General features: G+C 35.9%; 1 protein-coding gene across 1 annotated transcript in view; it reads right to left on the reverse strand.

Moving 5' to 3' along the window:
• Positions 1–23,171, reverse strand: part of sorl1 (sortilin-related receptor, L(DLR class) A repeats containing) — a 79,621-nt gene that overhangs the window by 35,710 nt on the left and 20,740 nt on the right. The window contains 4 exon segments of the mRNA XM_051128648.1: positions 1,006–1,198; positions 3,875–4,044; positions 4,156–4,257; positions 16,430–16,610. Of these exon segments, the coding sequence (XP_050984605.1) occupies positions 1,006–1,198; positions 3,875–4,044; positions 4,156–4,257; positions 16,430–16,610 (646 nt within the window).

The raw sequence follows: 23,171 nt of genomic DNA on the forward strand, positions 1-23,171 counted from the left end.
GATTTAAAACTTGTTTTGTTTTTCATTTTGAATTAAATAGTTTTTAATTACATTAAAAATAATAATAAAATAAATACATAATATAGTGTTTTTAGACAAAATAATATAACATTTTATCTGACATTTTTCAGTTATTGGCCATAAATTTAAAATAACTACTGGCTCATCTATATCAACTCTACTTTATACTCCATCTCTAGTACTCAGAAATGCCAGCAATGATCAATCATGAATATTAAATTTCATTACAGTGGCATTTTGGATAGTAGCATGTGGCCTGAATGGTTAGAGAAGGATAGAAATGTATTAAAAATGAAACCCCAAAATGAAAATTCTGTCATGAATTACTCACCCTCGTGTCATTTCAAACCCGTAAGACCTTCATTCATCTTCAAAACACAAATTATGATATTTTTGATTAAATCTGAGAGCTTTCTGACCCTGCATAGACAGCAATGCAACTGACACGTTTAAGGCCCAGAAAAATACTGAGGACAGAGTTAAAATGGTCCATATGACACCAGTGGTTCAACCTTAATTTTATGAAGCTACGAGAATATTTTTTGCATACAAAGAACAATTTAATTCCCTTTTTAACAATTTCTTCCCTTTTGTGGAAGTATATTTATAGCTTCATAAAATTAAAGTTGAACCACTGATGTCACATGGATTATTTCAACAATATCCTTACTACTTTTGTGGGCCTTGAACGTGTCCTGGATTTCATCAAAAATATCTTAATTTGTGTTCCGAAGGTGTTATTAAGGTGAGTAAATATTGACAGAATTTTTCTTTTTGGGTGAACTAACTCTATAAATAAATGGACCAAAACATAGGGGTCACAAGGGTCTTGTTTTTATATGTTGAATTATTATTACATTAACAGGACACCTAAGAAAATGGGACAGCTAGCAAAAAAATAAAAAAATAAAAATCCTTTACCCCAGAGTATTTGGCTGATTTATCTAGTACTCAAGCAGCCAAAATGACCAACATCCCTAATACCTGGCAGTCTATGGTTCCTCCCAGGCTGTCGGCCGCAGGTGGCTGCAGAAGCTCCCAGGTTCCTCCTTTATCAAACGTGATGACTGATCGCATGTTATCCTCAGTGACTGATCCATTGATCAGAGTGGCCACAAACACGCCCCTCAGTCCCTCGACCCGGTGGAGATCAGCAAACGGCTCGTTGGCAAAGTACCTTTCGAACACACAAACACACAAATCTGTTTCCATGTGCCATTCATATCTGCCAAGAGAGGGGCTCTATGAAAATGCCAACGGCACGCGAGCCAAGCGCATCTCATCTGCATTCCGCACTGCAGTAATTGCGTCTCTGCTCTCAGGCGGCCGTGCTGAGCTCAGTGGTTTGGCGGTGGGTGAGATCCCGCTCTGCCGCAGAGTAAAACAATAGCATGTCCTTGGGAAGCTGTGTAGGAATGATAGATTGCTTTTCTACTGACAGTGTGAGCGGAGGGACCGGTGGGCGAAGACATAGTTCTTGCATTATAGACACGAGACCTCACTAACCTGCTTATGGGTTGAGGCGTGCAGAGCCAAAACGGATTTGCAGCACTGATGAGGGGCCGTCATTAAACCAAGAGGAGTTCAAGTAAAGGTGACGAAACCAAGAGCTGTGTGGGACCAGGGCTTAACGTGAATTATTGAAGTGGGACATGTTCCTGGCCCAACATGGCTGTTGGCTTTTAGACAACATTTAAAACTAAGTTTTGGGGTTAGGGGTTTAACAATAATGCGTATCAACTTGATATCCTTTGGATTTTAGGGATTACAGTTAAAGTGAAGTTAAAAAAAGGCATTATGGTTATAGTGTGGGCCAGCTGTTCTTAGTTTTTTTTGGGGGGGATGACACCCAAGTTTTTATTGAATATTTATTTATTCACTCATTCACTCATTTTTGCATTTTGTTTCAGATATACATTCTCTTCCAAGCATTATAATGGCAGTGAATGGCTGCTGAGATTTCAAAGCCCAAAAAAGTACATCCATCCATCATAAAAAGTGCTCCACACAGCTCCAGGTGGTTAATAAAGGCCTTCTGAAGTGAATCGACGTGTTTGTGTAAGAAAAATATCCATATTTAAAACTTCATAAAATGTAATCGCTTCAGAGGGCCTTTATTAAACCACTGGAGCTGTGTGGAGCACTTTTATAATGGATTTATGCACTTTATTGAACTTCAAAATCCCAACAGCCATTCAGTGCCATTATAAAGCTTGAAACGGTGATAATTTAGACAGCAAATTTTGATTTAGTCTTATGACTAAAATGCCATTTAGTTTTAGTCATATTTTAGTCATCTGAATTGTTTTAGTTTTAATCTAGACTACACATCATAAGATTTTAGTCGACTAAATCTATAGTAGATTTAGTCAGATAAAACCTAATGGGTTTAGTTACAGTGTGACACATTTATTAAGCATTTCTCTAAAATTACAAAACTCACTGTATAAGTTTAATATTAAGGTTTTATCATAATATACACAGATTTAACTGCCATGACATTCAACATGCCTTTATATCAAATTTAAATGAAACCACTTCTCATAAAGAAACAACAACATGGTCTTCTTTTCATTGAAATACCATTGGTTATATAGACTAATTATACATTTTTTACAACAACTTGTTTACTACATTCTTCATTCTTTCAAGCAGACATATTTATTTATATAAATACATTTAGATTAATCTTTATTGGGGCTACTAAAGTAGCTACTAAAGTGATTCAGTCGAGCAGTGATTTTCTGTTTTTCTTTTGTTGCTTGATTAACATCAATGCCACAGACAATAGCAAATAAATAAGGCTGTTGTCCCTTTAAAACCAAATGCATGGATGCAATGTACTGACACACGTCTGATATTCTCCCAACTGTTTACGTTCACATAAGACATAACCGAGTCTGTTTACATGAATACTCGTCAAAACTGACAATACGACATAATTTTGAGCGTATTTCTCCATTCATGTGACGTGAAAGAGTACTTGTGCACTGTGTGAAAGGCACTACTTTGTTGTCTGTGCTCAGAAAACCGGACCGAATTGAGCTCTCTTTTGAGAGCTTCTAACCTCCTAACCACGCAGCTGTTTCTTTCTGAATGAATGTTTTCCCATATCGTCTCACCCTAACATTTTTGTCTTGTTTTTATTCGTTGACGAAAATGTCAATAGATAGTTCTTATTATTTAAAATGAGTTTCGTTATTGTCTTGTTTTTGTTGGTGAAAAAAAAATTGTTGACAAAACTGACAAAAATGATCGTCAACGAAATTAACACTGTGTGTAAGAAAATATCCATATTTAAAACTTTATAAACCGTAATAGCTTCAGAAGGCCTTTATTAACCCACCGGAGCTGTGTGGAGTTTATAATGAATTTAGGCAATTTATTGGACTTCAAAATCTCAACAGCCATTCACTGCCATGATAAAGCTTGGAAAAGCCAGGACATTTTTTTGTAATATAACTCCATTTGTATTCGTCTGAAAGAAGAAATGCACGGATGCAATGTACTGACACATCCGATATTCTCCCAACTGTTTACGTTCACATAAGACATAACCGAGACTGTTTATGTGAATACTCATCAAAACTGACAATACAACATAATTTTGAGCGTATTTCTCCATTCATGTGATGTGAAAGAGTACTTGTGCACTGTATGAAAAGCACTACTTCGTTGTCTGTGCTCAGAAAACCGGACCGAATTGAGCTTACGTAAATCATGAGGTAATTTTCCATTTTTAATAGAAATGTTGTTTTAGAGCAAACTCTGGTAAATAACGTTTATGGTCACACCACCTGTTTTCACATACTCTTCTGCAGCAGAAGGGTACTTCTGTGATGTTCAACTGTACCTGATAAGCGTGTTGCTCCCAGAGCCTTCAGGGCTGTAGTACAACACATTCTCTAGGGACAGAGAGAAGGCCAGGCCCTGTGTGTCAGAGATGTACAGGTGAGTGACGTTATTATTGTGGTTCACGCATACAAACACCTGGTCCTCCGAAGCATCTGCTATGTAGTACTCCTGCAGAGAGAGGAGAGCAAGGAATCGCATTAGACAGGTAAACAACATGAAGCTTTAACAGTCATGATCACAAATATGTTCATGAGACTAAACGAAGCTGACGGCACTCACCGTGATGGGGTGGCGGGTGTTAAACTGAGCTGCTCTCATTGGCTGACGGTTGTAGGAAACCCACAGCTGGACAGACTGAGACTCATGGCTCCCAAGCAATGTCTGTGGAAATACATTCAAATGAGGTTAACTAAAACAAATAAATTAAACTAGATATCACATATTATTGTTAAAATTAGAGACATGGTTATTCTATAAAAAAAAAAAAATGCTTTGATGTACTAAAATACACTAATACATATAAATAAAAATTATTAAAAACAAAACTATTAATAAAAAAACACAAAAACACATAAAAACTAACATTAAAAATAAAAAAAGATTCTAAATATTAATGAAAACTACAACAGTATTAGTATCAGGTATCAGTGATACTTAAGAGGTTAATTGATCATGCATTTTTAATGACCAACACTGAAAGAAATTATTTAAATATTTATATCTAAACACTATTTTTAATTGTTTCATTACAGCTTTTACACAGCAATAACTATATGATCAACAGACTACAACAAAAACAATATGCATTTTGAATATTTTATTAACATTAATTATTAAAATAATATTAATCATTTAGACTTATAATAATATAATAAAATAATAATAAAATAGTTTATACTAGGGGTCAACTGATTATTGGCACAATATTAAGCATTTTTATGGTTATCCGTATCAGTCACTTTCAAAACAATTTGCTGATAAAATAATTTAAAAGCATTTAAAGAAAGTTTTTTGCCAGAGCCCTTGTTATTCTTAATTTTGACATTAATTTCCATTTTTACACCAGACATATTGGTTCAATATAATATAATATAATATAATATAATAATATGCATAATATTATAGTATATTAATATATTAATATAATAATAATAATATAATTTATAGTAGGGGTTGACCGATTATTGGCTTGGCCGATTATCAACGCAGACATTAAGCTTTTTTATGGTTATTGGTATCAGTCATTTTCAAAACCGATTTGCCGATAAATTTTTAAAGCTTTTAAAGAACGTTTTTGTCAGAGCCCTTGTTATTCTTAATTTTATCATTAATTTCCATTTTTACACCAGACATACTGGTTTAAAATATAATAATATAATATAATATAATATAATATAACAATATAATACAAAACAAATGTTAAAAAATATATAATATAAATGTAATATAATAAAATAGTATTATAATAATATATTATACTTCAATATATTAATATAATATACGCCTATATTAAGCATTTTTATGCTTATTAGTATCAGTCATTTGCAAAACAGATTTGCCGATAAAATAATTTAAAACCTAAAGAAAGTTTTTATCTGAGCCCTTGCTGTTCTTATTTTTGACATTAATTATCATTTTTACACCAGACATAACGGTTCAAAATATCGGTTATCGGTCTATTTGATCTGTAATAACCGGTATCAGCTCGGCCCTGAAAAACGCATACTGGTCAACCTCTAATATGTACATTTAACTAATAACAATAAGAGAAAATTGTTAAATAATTTATACTTTAATTGTAGCAATTGTTGTCATTTATGGCATTATGATTATGCAAAGCTGTTTTGGTATCTAAATGTTTGAACAGTTTTTTTATACATATTTAAAAAATGTAAGATTTTATTTGAATTAATATTTAATATTTAGACCAATAATAATAAAAAACAAACTGAGTTAATATTCAAACAATAAATTAAATAATTGAATGTACATGTGAATATCAGTCAATTTCACACTTAAAAAAAAAACAGTGTGAATATCGGTAAAAATAAAAAATGGTTAAACAGATTTATCTGTCTATATCCAGTTGAAACGCAGCAACTTTGAGAAATTCATCACACAAGGTCGTTTGTTTTACTACTTTCCACTGCTACTCAAAACTGGAACATGGTGCAGCAAAATAATTAAAATTAAACAGCACAAAGTCATAAAGATTTTATAAGGTAATCTGATTCCTTCATTTACCATAAACTGCTGCATAATACCACTATAAACGTGGTCTGAATGGCAGACAATATCAGCGTGGGGAGATATGCCCAGCCAGCACTGTTTTCACTGGGGTCCTGTACCTGATACCGCTTAATAAGTACTACTGGGGATTCGGAAGAGCAAAAAACCACCTGTCTCATTTGTACTTCTAAAACTGCAGGTTTTTCAAAGATAAAAGAGAAGGAAAACTAGTGCTAGCAGTACTAATCTAGCCATTGTCCCAGCCTAGCATTGTCTAGCATTGTCTAAAATGAACAATGCATCATGAAGGGATGAATCTTTCCACTCGTTCCTCCCAAGTCTCTCTTTCACTTTCTCCCCTCAGGAAATCAAAGCTTCAATCAATTCTGAAGTTCAGGCTGTTCAATCAGTCTCTTCCCTTCTACGACAAGCTGTCGCTGTAATCAAGCCGTGGGTGAGTAACAGTTACTTACATCAGGTTCACAAAGCCTCAATGCCGCATAATAAACGACAAATTGCAAGCTCACTGTAATAAACAGATTACGTACAATCAAACTAAAGACGTGTCTGAACCCCCTCACTCCATAAATGTGAAATGAGTGAATTCAAATAACAAAAAACTACTTGAAGTCTGATTTGACCATTCAGACTGAAATGCAATTCCAAAATCTGCTTCTTTAAAATCTGATTTTTTTTTGCAGAGTAAACAAGTAAACAGATTTGCTGAAAATCTAATTTTTGCTACCCGCCTATAAGCCAAAGACGCCATTACAAGTAATAAAGGCAGTCCTCGAAAAAACAAAGAAACAGATTCTCTGCATTAATCAGGTTTATTGCTGTTTCCTATATCATAGTGCAGGGTCAAAAAGGCTTGCAAGGTGTTTGCGGCAACAAGCAAAAATACTAATAAACATAGCCAGCGAAACAGGGATTTATTGGGTCAGTGTAAGCACAACAGGAAGGCAGCCTGTCAGATAAAAGGGTATTTATAAGCACAATCATCCTGAATAACAAGTTTAACCACTTCCTTGGTCAAAGGCACAAAGGCTCAGTGTTTTCGTTCTCAGCTCTCCGCACTGCTTCGTTTTTAGTCACACCATTCACGGTATTGATTTATCTCGCTGTTAACGGCTGTCTCCAGGAACAGACTGCAGTGTTGTGGAAGCAGCCAAAACACAATCTGGCTTTAGAGAGCAAAGACAAGGGAGATCTCTCGAAACAGACGCTGTTGCCGGGAGAGCTTAAGAGAGCAAAGTGTGTGATAACAACAATCAAATCACAAAGCTGAAACAACCAGATCCAGTTGCCAAAGCTTAGACATGGTACCAATACTTACAGAAAAATACTATGTTTTTGCATAACCAATACATTTCTTTTCTATTTGCCTTTTTAAAGTTATAATTTAAAGGGACAGTTCACCCAAAAATGAAAATCACTCTTATGATTTACTCACGCTCAAGCCATCCTAGGTGTATATGACTTTCTTCTCTCAGACAAATAAAATCGGGAGTTATAAAAAAAAAAAAAAATCCCCTGGCTTTATAAGCTTTCTAATGACAGCGAATGAGTGTTAAGATTTTGAAGTCCAAAGAAGCGCATCCATACATCATAATAAGTACTCCACACGGCTCCGGGTGGTTAATAAAGGCTTTCTGAAGTGAAGCGATGCATTTGTATAAGAAAAATATCCATATTTCAAACTTTATAAACTGTAATCTTTAGCCTCCACTAACTGTCGTATGTGCATTCACAAGAAAGTGGCGTTCAAGCCACAGACTTAAAAAAAAAACAAAAAAAACTACAAAACATGGACGTAGTGTCCGTGACGTCACTCATAGGTTTCTGAGAAGCATTTCTGAAGCCCAAACTGGACAGAGCTGGCCGTCGCAATTTTAGCAGCGTATAATGCACTTCAATGGTGCCTGCAAGTTTGAACTTCCAAAATGCAGTTTAAATGCAGCTTCAAAGGGCTCTAAACGATCCCATCCGAGGAAGAAGGGTCTAATCTAGCGAAATGATCGGTTATTTAAAAAAAAAAAAAGACAATTTATATACTTTTTAACCTTAAATGCTCATCTTGTCTAGCTCTGCGTCAACTCTGTATATTCTGGTTCAAGACAGGGTAGGTCAAAAAACTCATCTCATTTTCTCCTCCAACTTCAAAATCATCCTACATCGCTGCAGAAGTACCGACCCAGTGTTTACAAAGTGAACATGCTAGGAGGTTCAAACACCCTTTACAAATAACGTAAAACAGCGATGTAGGACGATTTTGAAGTTTGGGAGTTTTTCGACATACCCTAACTGTATTGACCCGGATTACACAGAGTTCGCATGCGCATCGCAGAGCTAGACAAGACGAGCGTTCGATGTTAAAAAGTATATAAATTGTCATTTTAAAAAAATAAATAAATAAAAATAATCGATCATTTTGCTAAATAAGACCCTTCTTCCTCAGCTGGGATTGTTTAGAGCCCTTTGAAGCTGCATTTAAACTGCATTTTGAAGTTCAAACTCGGGGGCACCATAGAAGTCCACTATATAGAGAAAAATCTTTAAATGTTTTCCTCAAAAAACAATTTCTTCACAACTAAAGAAAGAAAGACATGAACATCTTGGATGACAAGAGGGTGAGTAAATTATCTGAAAATGTTTGTTCTGGAAGTGAACCGCTCCTTTAATAATACAGAACTTTAATATAATTTAAACGGATGAGTTATAAAAAACAATTCACGCCGCTCACAGTTGTCACAAAGGGCAAAATTAGCCATATAGACCAAAACCACTTTTTGCACCAGGCTGTAAACATATTTTTTTCTACAGCACTGATGGGTGTGAAAATTTCTGCGGGTGATTTACAATGCACAAATTAAAGAACACAGACGCAAGCTTTCATTTCCATATCGACCAACGCAAATATACCAAGCACAGTGCAAATTAGCGTAGCTGCGAATAAAGAAAAAAAAGAAGCCAAGTACAATGAAAAGAACCAGAGGTGAAATAATGAAGGGTTGCAAGAAGTTTTGATAGACCTGGTATTGCATTACTCCTAGTTGAGGGTTTCAAGTTGTCTTTTATGTCCTGAAGCAAATTCACTGATTCATTTGAATACTTTCCTAACATAAATTGTGTGTCTGAAAGGGAAACTCCTACAAATGCATATTCAATAAGGCGCAAAAATAACTGTGTTTATGCCTTTTCAGCACTAATTTCACTGCGAATCTTTAGTAAAACCTAACAGTACTATTTTAACGCTAAAAGACAGTTTGCACTGGCGCAAGCTTCGAATGTGGTGACGAACATGGAGCAACACAAAACACAGGTCACGAATTAGTACAAAATGACGATTTGTAAAGAAAATGTTGGATGAATTCGAGATGGGACAAGAGAAGACTGGTTTTTGTTTTTTGGGGAACAAAACTTGGTTCTTGCGAGACTACCTTATTCTCACCAAAGCTAATGCTACGCCTACATCCTACATTATCCACAGGAACGCCACTCTCTCATGAACACGCATATGACAGTTAGCGGAAGATAGCGAAAGATAGCTTTTATTAACCCCCCAGAGCCACGTGGAGGACTTTTTATGATGGATGGATGCACTTTATTGGACTTCAAAATCTCAACACCCATTCACTGACATTATAAAGCTTTGCTTTAATTTCTAGATCTTGAAATCAAAAGAAAAACAATATTTTAGGTATTTTTAGTTAATACCCTGTGAATATAGTAATTGAAGAGATGGAAATTGTAACAGTAAATATGCAATTAATTCATCAAGATCCAATTACAAAGTCTGAAAGATGCTATTGTATTTTAATAGCATAATAACTTGCACCTTTCAGGAAGGTGCAGAGCTGCTACACAGGTGGATGCACATCGTTTTTGCATGATTGAGCCGTTAACGAATCCTGTCAGGTGGTCAGAGGTTGGAAATTTTCTCCCAGGGTTCCATTTGCACCTAACGCGTAGATCCAACCTCCAATTTCAGCCGTCAGAGTATCATTAAGCATTTATAGGCAGTTAGCCACAAACAGCCCCTCTGAGCAAACTGTCATCTCTCATTCTGCTGCCATAGCATCCGAGTGTCCCTGACTACAACTTGACAGCATAAGAAGCCTTCTATTTTTACATGCCAACATGAATGGAATCGTTTCTGGCACAGCCGGCCTAATGAATATCTGGCTTCGGAGTCACTTTGCCGGCTTTGTGGAGCAGGCATTTATCTCTGGAACAACAGCCGTACTGTGCTGGTAGTCTCTCCCATCGCTTAGTCTGAAAGACAGATCAGACTTTCAAGCATGAGTGAGAATGTGTAGATACAACGCATTGAAGAAACAGTGTGAGAAGTTGCATTTCTGAGACGGTCGGTTCAAACTGTAGAGACCCTAATGAATCTATAGAGTCAAAGCAAAAAGAAAATGATATTTTACCACAGTTTGCAGTAAAAAGATAACTGGAACAATAAAACTGTCTGTTCTTTAATCAGTTCATTACTTGGTGAATTATCCCTTTATCATCTTCTTGTAATGAATGGTATTTTACTTAAATGTATTAATTTGAGACCACTTTAATGCGTGCTGACATGCCAAGATCTTGTTTAAAATCTCTCTTCGTTCTTCTTCTGTAAATATCTTCCTTCATCAAAGTTCAGATTACACCCCAAAACCAGGTTATCACTAAAGCAGCTTGGAGGGCCACGGGGAGGTGAGGACGTGAGAAGAGAAAAGGCTTAATTATTACTAAGGATCTCTATGACATTATGGATAAATCCCTGAGATGAGAGGACCTTGGTTTCCACAGCTTTAATTAGTCTTAGAAGCTTCTCACTGCCAAAGGCTCTTGTGATATTCATTATGGTAATCCTATTAGCCAGGCTGCAGATAGAGGGACTCGACACAATGAGAGCAAAGGAGTGAGTCAGAAAGAGACACACTGACTGAAAGAAAAAAGGGTGACAGATTGAAAAAAGGGATGAGAAAGACTGACATCAACGTCATCTGACTGGCAAGAGATTTTGGATATGGTCCAAAACCTACTCAACGGCCTTGCTGCCTACTATTTACACAGGCTACATCATAACTAACAGTTAACCTCACAACTGACTAAAAAGCAGCAAATCACCAATTACACAGAGACCAGGGTTGCCAGGTCTGCGTAACAAAACGAGCCCAATGGGCAATCAAAAATAGACAGCCCAATATATACATGTATACTTACATTTACATATAATTTAGATTATATATATATAAAGCTTTTATATGAAAATATACAATTTTTCTTAAATAGATACTTGTATGTGTGTGTATTCATTTATACATAATAAATATACACCGTACACACACATATTACATAAAGACAAACTTTTATTTTGGAGGCAATTAATTGCAATTAATCATCTGACAGCCCTAATATATTAGTAATCGTGAATAATCGCATCCAACAAAAGTCTGTGTTTACATAACGTGTGTATTGTGTATATTTCTTATGTATATATAAATACACATGCATGTATATATTTTAAAAATACTTACATGTATACTTATATTTATATATAATTTAGATTATATATAAATATTCTATATACAAATACACATTTTTTTCGTAAATATATACATGCATGTGTGTGTATTTGCATATACATAATATACACAGCACACACATATATTTTGTAAAGACAAACTTTTATTTTGGATGCGATTAATCGCGATTAATCGTTTGACAGCCCTGAATATTAGTAATCATGATTAATCGCACACAAATTTTAATGTATTTTATGTGCATTTTTATTTGTTTTTTACATTTCTATATAGTTCATCTTGTCAGTGCTAGTCATTTTTGTGCTTAAACATTAAAAACTAGACTAAAAAAAAAGACTAGAAATGTTGGCATTGTTGCAAAAACTGAAAAAAAATTACATTTACACTACAGTTTTCCATCTAAAATTTTTATTTTACTTCAGATTCATTTTAACAGTGAAATCTTTAGTTTTAGTTAACAATAACAACACGGGGCCAAACATGTTTATCCTGGGAGAATGCATAAGTAGCATAATAATTAAGCCCCTGAACCCTGACCTAATATGGTTAGCTTGTTTTGGTTGGCCTCTTGACTGATTTTATGCAGGTGAGTTTGGGAGACCATCTTAAACCAGTTAAGACTGGCTTAGGACAGTTCAAGCTGATTTTGTTCAGCAGGGGCAGCTTATGCCACCTTAAAACACTGCCTCTGTAGGCAGCTCACACAATTTTGGAGCAAAAGGTTTGCTTTGTAATTGAGTGAGCGAGTGAGAAAACGAGAGACAGAAAGAGAGAGGAGGTTGCTCAAGTGGTACGTCTGGCCAGCAGGGTCAGGGCCAGGCCACACACAGTCATCAACAAGCCTGTCACTTTCTCTCTCCTCAAGAGTAGAGATATTTACAACAATCCCAGCCAGACAAATTCCACAGAGCTGTTTGCCCTGGCCTGTTTACTATTTGTCTGTCTTGTCAAAGACCTCTTTAGGATAATTGTGTTTAATGCGCTATGTAGACAACCAAACTTTCACTGCAAAGAGTTGAACGGTCTAACCATAATAACCACTAATTATCCTGTTGTAAATCCATCCACTCAGTAAGCGAAGTATCCAAATCCGTTAAAAAAAAAAATCTGCTGGAACTGTGGCTCACCAGAACATAGGGAGCAAATTTCCCATAGCCGCTTGTGGAAAATTCAGAGAAATCACTCAAAGCGAGTGTGTATCGCTCGTTTTTGGTTTATGCGTTGTTTCGACGCCAAAGTGATTCTCTATGAAATGAGATTCAGATGATTTTCAAGCTCCTTGAAGGCGCAGCTCAGCCAAAAATGAAAATTCTGTCATCGTTTACTCACCATCAAGTCATTCCAAAGCAAACTTACTTTCTTCATATTTCAGACAAATACAGTTCTCCATAGAAAGCTACACAGGGTTGGAACAACATGAGGGTGAGGAAATGACAACACATTTTTCATTTATGCATTTCCTACCTCAGTCCTTCACAAACAAGAACAATAGGAGCAATTATAAAACTGTTTTTGTGTATTACAGCAGCGCTCTGTATCGTTTGCGCAGCTTAGTGTTGAAGACAGGACCATATGGCGGCACTGGGCAGCAGAACGCATATAAGTGGTGCATGAGTGGTTAGAAGTACCCCAGGGAAACCAAGCCACAACTTCATTAACGGAACATAGATCAGAGCTGTCAAGCAGGCAGCTCCTCCAGCACGCTGTCCAGGGCCGTGGCGGTGCCATCCGTGCGGCAGCGCTCATAAACAGCCCTCAAAACTCCCATGGAGTCTCTGGCTTTCTGAGACCGCAGATAAATTGCACATTTCTTCCCACTTTAATGGGTGACTTAGGTCGGCTGCCGCTTTACGCAAACCTGGCAGTGCCATGTGTGACCTGACAGATGCCTCATCCAGTTCTGGGCAGTCAGACGTTTGCTGTGGGATGAGGTTAGTGAGATGCCAGGCGATGTGGGGTGGAAATGATTAACCACTGAGTACATTCAAGGGTAAGGGATACACTGAAATATAACACTAGCTGCGGTCAGCATAGACATGTAGTCTAGACATTCATTGTTTTGGCGACCAAAACTATGCACAACTTTGTGAAGGCATATCAAATAAAAGCAAATATTTCAGATTTTATTATGTTCTCATTTTTGATGGGATGTAAATAGGACAGTTCGACAGATACAACTTGAAACTTTTTATTTTTCTATGACTGACGACCTGCGGTGCACGGCTGGGTAACACTAACTACCTCACAATACAAAACACATTGCAATACATGTCAAGATGTTGTAGGATCATAATTGTTCCTGCTTAAATTTTTTGAAATAATAATCATGTTTCAATAAAAAGTGCAAAAATAATTAAACTATCACCTTTAATCTCTCTTAAGCAGTTAGCATTTTTAGAGTTTCCATTTAATTCAATACCACTCTTCTTTTTTTAGATCTACATGGCATTATGTAAATGTACGAATAAAAAATATGATTTGATTTTAAACCAAATATGTGGTTTTAAAGCAGTGGTTCTCAACCTCAAACTTTCAAAAGGGCTGCAGGATGACTTAAACTTATTGAAATTGTTAAGCTAAATTCAAAAGCTAAAAAAACACATAACACAAATTGTTACTAGGGCTGCAACGATTCCTCGATTCTATTTGAGTATTAGATTTTAAAAATCTCCTTTTGCCCATGTCGAGTATCCAGCAAAATACCAGAATTGGAGCATTCCACATATTAAACCTGTTAAAAAATCATTATAAAGCATAATGCCATTATGAATTCACAAACGCTACGATTCAATTAAATATATGCGATGCAGGTTTAATATATGCGCTTTAATTGTTTACATCTGTGTAGATTATGTACGTGTACGTGTTCACAGTAAATGCTGCTACACAAACATTATTATTTACATGTGTGGAGCGTCTAACTGTTCATCGCAATTTCAAAGTAAAATTTTAAACCCTCCCTCTGAATTCACACGTCGATGTCCACATATTCAAGGAATTACAGTAACTGTAGCTTTTCTATCAAAAAGAAATGGCCAAATGTTAAAGATTAAGTGGACATTTGAATTAAATCTTGATGAGTCGATATCAAACAAGAATTTAATTGCACAGTAAAGTATAAAAAAACAATCATCAGACTGTATTCTTGATAATAAAAAGCACAACAATAAAATAGTGTAATGACAAACTAGCTAATATAATGTTCATTTACAAAAACAAATACGGCATGGCATACACCACATGCTGTATTACTATATAGACTAGGCAGAAAGTTTAGCAAACACTGTGTAATCAAGTAAATAAAAAAATTTATATAGCTGCAAACAACAGTTACCGGGGTTTAAGCGCTTTAAGGCATTTAAGCACATATTGAAAAAGACATGATGTAGCAAGCCTTTTTTTGCCAATACAGGTAATTTACCATAGAAATATTATGTTTTGTAACGTTTATGCTGTTATAGCACAAGCTGAGGTCCGATCCCCTTAAAACTTTACACAATTGTTTAGAATCACCTGCTGCATGTGCTAAGTGGGTTTAAGTTTTGAGTTTTCCTCTAGGCTTTATAGGATTTGGGGTAAATTCGGAAAGGACCTTTTTCTGAATGACCCCGTTATAGCTAATTTATTCCAAAGTGTAAATTTCAACATTTTTTGATAATTATTGGCCTAGAGAGTCTAGAGAATTGCACTGCAGTGTTTTTTTCCCAGACTGACCTAAAAATTTAGGACTAGTTCGCAAAAGTAGGTTTTTTACATATGTGGAGATCGCTGATCTGTGACCATTCTAACAATTACAAACGGGATTCAGTGCTACACGCTTGAACCTATTTATATAGCAATACGAATGTAGACTGATGTTGCTAAGCTAATGCCCTGATAAGCATAAAACACACATTACACGCAAAGTAATCAATTTTTAATTACACTTAACTATTTTTATAACTACTCTATAGAAGAAATCAACATTTCTCTTATTATCTTGTATTTCTTTCGTCTTTCTTTCGTCTAATTTGTGGCAGTGCATTCTGGGTTTTCGCTCTCTGTGTAGGAAACCCACGATGCTTCCTTAGAATCTGGCCAAAATCTGGCCTCTTAGGAGGCAACATTACTAAACCGCCTACCTTCTGGAACATGCCGGAAGCCTTAAATATTGCCTTCCAGGCAGCTCGCTAGGTTTTGGAACAGAGCAAGAATGTAACAGCAACACGTTGCATAACTCTGAACATTGCTTGTGTATTTTCACAGTTTTCTGTCTTTGCTCTGTTCACAGTCTGATATTTAGAAGATGCTTTTAATCAAAATACAATTACAACATGTTGTCCCTCATGGGACATTTATTGTGTTTCAGGGCACAATGTTTTTTGCGAGATTCAAACCGGCAAGCTTTTGGTTACCACTTCAGTTGATTAAGTACTACACCTTATTGAGGGTCACCTGTCTAAATTACCCTCCCGCCACAAAGTCCAGAAGTTTACTGTTGACTAAACACACCAGCGATCCTTCACACTTGACTTCAAGGCTTTAAATAAGCCTGTTATCACTGCCTGTTCATCTTGAGTGGGAATCGTTCCTCCAGCTCTTCAGAGGAGTGTTTACTCACACTCACAGGAGAGGCATTCAGGGAGTTTGGCACAGATCTGACCCTCAGCACTCTGCACATTTTCGGGGGGTTTTTTAACTCTAGCTCAATGCTTCTTATTTTTCCTATCTTTTGCTATATAAAAACCTGAAGCTACAAATTATCCGTCAAAAGTTAGAGGCTTCTGGTCACAGCGCACCCTTACCCTGGTGGTGGTGGCAAACATGTACTTGTCCCGTAGCTGGAAGTTGTCCACCTTCTCCAGGATAACTCGGCGGTTTTGCTCATCCTGGAAGAAGTCTGTGCTGCTGAGGATGCTGGAGTCTCCCTGGGGCTCGTGGCGTTGGACAAACACTGTGGTGGGGTTATCGTACGGCTCTACACCCCTATGGGAATAGAAAGACACACAAACTTGAACATATTTGTTTGAACATACTTGGCCAGCATGTCGTGAACTTCTGAAAGCCCTCTCTTCACATCTGTTTTTTCTTTTAAGTTTAGAAATTTGTGGTCCATTTTATGTTTACATAGCAAACATAAAAGCAACCAATTAGGGGTGGGTGATATATCTTCTCTATCGCAGTTACACGCTCATGTGACGTTGCTGTGTTACGTAGTTACGAAAACTTAACGTTTGCACACATTCTTAAACATTGCGGTTAAAAAAACAAGTGATTTTAAGCCATTAAAACGCAATCAGCAGCGAAAGAGAACTCATTTCACTACATGCACGCACTGTCTGAGAGACTGTTTCTGAGTGCTGTCAGAGAGGCGCACACACGTTAAGACGGCGCTCAGAGAGCACTGGAGTATTTTTGCCACTTTATAGGCCTTAAATGCTTAATTACACACTTTTATGTGTCAAAATGTCTGTCTTCGCAAGTTTTCTCGTAAACGCAGTAATTTAGATCTCAAGTAAACGCAAACAGCTGAGAAAGAAAACACTTACGTAACAGTATATTGGATCCGGGTAGCTCTTAAAGTGACAGCAGTCTAATATTCCTGCTGTCTGGCATTTTTGTTAATCAAGCAACAAATGAGAGAAAATCTCTTGCATCTCTCGCAATCTCTGTAGCATTTCTTACTTATTTGTTCTACTGTAGCTTCAATAAGCTTGACCCTGAAGGTCAAGTTCATTTATTTTCTATATAAAGCCAGATCACAACAGACATCATTTATGTCTCTACATGGATCGATTTTATACAACAGTTCAAAAAACAAGAAGTTCATATTAAGAGACTTTCGTTTTAGACAGAATATTTCCTGTTTTTGCTTAATTTAGCCAACAAAAATCATTCCAAACACAGCTACAGCACTGTTTTGCGTCTCAGAGCAACATGACGGTGTTTCGTTCATGAATGAATCAACCGTTTAAAAGATTCGTTTCAACCGGTTTTAATTTCACATTTAAAGTGGCCTGCCTTTTCATTTTTAAATAATTTTATATATGTTTAAAATATCTGAACATTATTTATGCATTTGTAACTGTAGTTTAAAGCATTCCACATCCTTCTGAGCTGCATTAAACAGTGTGTAAATACATCTAAACACCACTTCAGATGCAGCTTCTGTGTTTCCTCAGCGTTGCAAAGATGAATTTTGTTGATACTGATTTCAATTGCTTGGTAACAGCCCAAATGTCTTATTATTCTAACTGACTGGTTAAATGTAAGAATTTGACTCAATAGATGATGCACACTCAATGCACACTTTTAGAAAAAAATGGTATAAAGGTAAAATGCCTATAGAAGATAAAAATCAATTTAAACTTACTGAAAAAGATTAATTTCTATCACTGCAAATTCAGGAGTCAGCTATCCATGGTAGTCCTTAAGATACATATGGTTTTTGAGGAAAGCATTTCAGGATTTTTCTCCATATAATGGACTTGATTGGTCCCCCGATTTTGAACTTCCAAAACATAGTTTAAATGCAGCTTCAAAGGGCTCTAAACGATCCCAGCCAAGGAAGAAGGGTCTTATCTAGCGAAACGATCTGTCATTTTTTTGGAAAACAAAAATTTGTTTATTTTTTTAAGCACAAAAGCTGGTGTAGCACAGGCTCTGGGATGCGCGTTCACGTACTATTGAATCAGGTCGGAACCACAGGACCAGTGTTTACAAAGCAAACGCGCAAAGACTAAGAAAGTGCAAGTAAGTCAAACGCTGTTTACAAACAAAAAGCTACAACGATGTCGGACAATTCTGAAGTTGTAGGAGAAAATAACATGGAGTTTTTCGACATACTCTACCTTTTGAGCCGGAGTACACCGACGATGAACTTGTGATGATTCGAAGACGTGATTCACAGTGGGACGTTTGGATAATTTTACAGACTCGGACCTTTGAGTCTCGTCCACCAAAATGAACAAATCTTTTTTTCAAGTCATTTCGTTCATTTTAGCAAAATCAGCATCACATGACAGGCCCATAAGATGAACAAACAACTCGAAAAACCTGAAGACTCGAAACAGGTGAACTAATTCCAGTACAGAACTTAACAGGATGTTGCGCATGCGCTACTGAACGAATCACTTCCTGAGACGACTCGTTTTTCCCAAGTCGCATTAAAGATTTGTTCAAAATGAACTAATCGTTCAAGAACCACATTCCCAGAGCCTGTGCTACACAAGCTTTTGTGCTTAAAAAGCATACAAATTTTTATTTTTTGAAAACAATAACTGCATTTAAACTAAATTTTGAAAGTTCAAAATCGGGGCACCAATGAAGTCCATTATATGCAGAAAAATCCTGAAATGTTTTCCTCAAAAACCATAATTTCTTTATGACTGAAGACAGAAAGACATGAACATCTTGGATGACAAGGGGGTGAGTAAATTATTTGTAAATTGTTGTTCTGGAAGTGGACTTCTCTTTTAAAAAAACCTCAAAAGTCAAGGTAATTCAAATTCAAAATGACTGAACGTAAAACACCAGTAGACTATTATTAACCATAAATGTTCTGTAAAAACAATGAACAGCATTTGACTGTTGCACTTGCATCTGTTACAGCATCTCATGCATTAAAAAACAGCATTATAAAAACGCGGCGCCCAAGTTAAAAGAAGTTCACTCCCATCTTCTTGCATGTTTTTCCTATTCCACTGCCCGCGTCGCATCTTTGTCAACACAAAAGCGTGTTCTGTGTGAATGGCGCCTAGTGATATGAGCGCGTCACGTGTGAGCGGTTAATCACGTGCACCGACATGCGGTCAGATCGTTCTTTTCTCTTCACTGTTATCATTAGTATATTGTCTAATTCTAACGTTTGCTAATATTTCTATTCAAAATCGCAATTCCTCGATTTCCAAAACATAACTGCAAAACATTAAATTTGAATTAATCGATAACATCTGAAAAAAAAAAAAATAATCACCCAGCCCTAAATAATACGTAACACTATTACTGATTTTAATATATTTTTGACTGAATAAATACTTTGTTAATGTAGCATAACATAACAGACTTCTTTCTTACAGACTCTTAAACAGCAATGTATTTATTAAGTTGCATAAAAGCTTCATAAAGTTAACGCATTTCCAAGCACATTACTTAAAACTATTAACTACAATAATAAAGCAACTCGTTTGTTTTGTATTGTACTTCCTAATGACGTGCAATGTGCTACACTGCAAAAACGGCACAGGGCATCTGCAGCAGCATTTATCAAACATGATCAATAGCTACTTCCACTTGGCGAGCCAATCCGGGCAGCTTTACATATCACAACTTAGACGGGGCTGAAGAAGCAACCAAATTTCCTCATCTGTCTCCTGCACGATGTTACTAATAAATTATTCAGGGTGAATGTGGGAGATCAAGGCAGGGAGGAACAGGCAGCATTTTCAGATAAACGGACTGGAGAGTCTCTCTCTCTCTCAGGTCTGGACAAACAGCCTGACTTTACTTCCTCTGTAAACACACAGGGGTGCTGATTGTTGAGACTGGCTCTTAAATCACCAAGCTAGAGGATAAAGGGATTATCTCGCAGGGGAACAAACACACAAACCTCGCCGTTTGCTTTCTATTTCACAACTGGGAGTTTAACACGTCCAGCAAGTGGGTGAGAGACGGATAAAAGCAGGGGCTTACAGCTCTTTTAACCAGCCTTGCAGCTCTGCCTTTAGTTTGTCTAGATTAAAACTGAAAACCAATTGAGGGCTCACAGGACGCAGTCAACAAACTCACACCCAGAAAATCACACACACACACACACACACACACACTGTGAAAGTCTGTTTGTTAACCTTTAAAACAGCAGTCAAGCTGTTTGACAGAACTTTATTCTCTCCGACTGTGACACTAAAATAACAAAATAAATTCTGGTCAATGCCAATAAGCTGATAATTATTTTGATGTTATGGCCGGTATTAAAATTCTGTAATATTTTGTCTAAATTACACTTGTGTTCACAGTTTTTTTTTAATGTTTTTCGTCTTAGTAAGGTTGCATTTATTTGATCAAAAATATAGTAAAAACTATAATATTGAGAAATATTACTATTTAAATAAGTATTTTCTATCTGAACGGTAATTTATTTCTGTGATCATTACTCCAGTCTTCACTGTCACATGATTTTTCTGATTTGCTGCTCAGGAAAATATTATTATTATTATTAAATATTATTATTCTTATTATTATCAATGTTTAAAACAGTTGTGCAGCTTAATATTTTTGTGTAAACTGTGGTACATTTACTTTGCAAAAAATAAAATAAAATAAAATCATTTATTTGAGATGGAAATATTCTGTAATATTATAAATGCCTTTGCTTTTTATCTATTTAATGTGTCTTTGCTAAATAAAAAAAAATAAAAATAAAAAAAGTACTGACCCCAAACCTATGAAGGGTCACATGCTTAGAAATAAAATAAAATAAAATAAATTTGTGTACTTGTATAAATTTCTTTGTTTTTGATATCTATTTAATGTGTCTTAGCTAAACAAAAATCCTATAAAAAAAGAAAATCTTACTGACCACAAACCTTCGAATGGCCATATACTTAGCATTAAAACAATAAAATAAAATAAAATAAAATAAAATAAAATAAAATAATTGTTCAATTATTATTACATTAAATTACAATTATTTGAGATGGAAATATTCTGTAATCTCTGTAATCTTGTAACAAAAAGAAAAAAGAAATTTTTCCTTTGAATGGTCAGGTACTACTAATAATAATAATAACAAAAAATACAATACTTTAGATGGAAACATTCTGTAATCTTATAAATGCCTTTGCTTTTAATCTATTTAATGTGTCTTTGATAAATAAAAGTTCTAAAAAAAATCATGCTGATTTAAATGGTCCTGTACTTAGCAATAAAATAAAGTAAAATAAAATAAAATAAAATTTATTTGAGATGGAAATATTCCGTAACATTATAAATATCTTTGATTTTAATTTATTTAGTGTGTCTTAGCTAAATAAAAGTTCTAAAAAAAAAATCTTACTGAAATGGTCCTGTACTTAGCAATAAAAAAGTTGTAATAAATAAACAGTAATAAATAGTAATAAAATAAAATAAATCTATTTAAAGTGTCAATAAGTAAAAATCCTAAAAATAAAAAAAATAAAAAATCTTACTGAACATACATTAGAATGGTCATGTACTTTAAAAAACAAAATAAAATAAAATAAAACAAAATAACGGATATTAATTTTTAAGATTTGCTAAAGATTACACAAGTATTTTTCTTTCAAGATTAACATTACAGTGAATCTAAATGTAAAAATAAAGTAAACAAGTTTGAAAAATTAATGAAAGCATTCTAATTATCAGCCAATAACAAATGTAGCACTGATACATCATGCATCCCTAAAAGAGATCCAACATCTGAAAAGGGTGTGATACTGGTTTGATCACCCACTTTTAAAAAAAATAGAGAAAAAACAAAACAAGCATCTGTTCTGTCAATCCAGAAAAAGAGAGAGCTGTTTGAAATGTGCAGGTCCTCCTGACAAACCTGAGCCAGGCTCATTGTGTGAGAGCTCTTACAGCAAAGAACAGAAGGGTTATCACTGCAGTAATGGTGTAGTCGGTCTCCGAGCTCTCAAGTCATTTGTGTCGGGCCATCGCAGTGGGTCGCTGATGTTATCTCCACAGGCACTGACTGCCACTCCAGCCGATGAAATGGGCCACGGCTGGCAGACCCAATCAATTATTAATACGGCCGCAGTCTGAGCCTCATCAGAGAAACATCCACAACCGACTGCTCCACAGTCAAGCAGCCTGTCTGGACGGCTTGAGAACACGACCGCTTCCTTATATACCTTAGACTGTTATGTTACAATAATGTGCAAAACAAATCAGTCCTGGGATCGAGACATTGTAGAGCTAAAGCTAAAAAAAAAAACGGTAATCAAGTCTGTGATGTATTACAGTCATAACATTCTAATTATCTCCGGTCTTGCAGTCGGATCATATCCTGGAGCATGATGTTTACGGAACGGGAGAGCAATAAGCACCACTCTGTTATTTCTAGTTGCTTCTTGCGTTCGATGCCAGTCCCTGATTGTGCAAACACTAAGTGCTGGCTGCAACCCAAAGCAAGAGTTTCACATTCCTACATAAACTCGTGAATCAAGAGAGGCAGCGCAGAGCGCTCAACCCTCTTCAAATTACAAACACCAATACAAAATTCCAGTCGAGCGTTGAGAGCAAGCACTGGGTCTGCCAGTGATCTTCTTGAGCTCTGGTCATTTGGTTAGTTTTGCGTAACAACGAGCAGCAAATTCACAACCCTGTTCTTCTAAGCAGACATTGAATGCCTATTTTCAACACGCTGGTATGATTCTTGGATCTTTATGAAATGTCTGCCACATAGTTTGGTTAAAATTCCTCAATAGACATGTAAAACATGCCTTTTTACCTTGTAAAAAACAGCTCTGTTCACAGCGACCTGTTTCGGTGCATGTCTCTTTAAATGATAATGAGCTACTGCTA

This window comes from Labeo rohita, chromosome 15, assembly GCF_022985175.1.
Source record: "Labeo rohita strain BAU-BD-2019 chromosome 15, IGBB_LRoh.1.0, whole genome shotgun sequence".
NCBI lineage: Eukaryota > Metazoa > Chordata > Actinopteri > Cypriniformes > Cyprinidae > Labeo > Labeo rohita.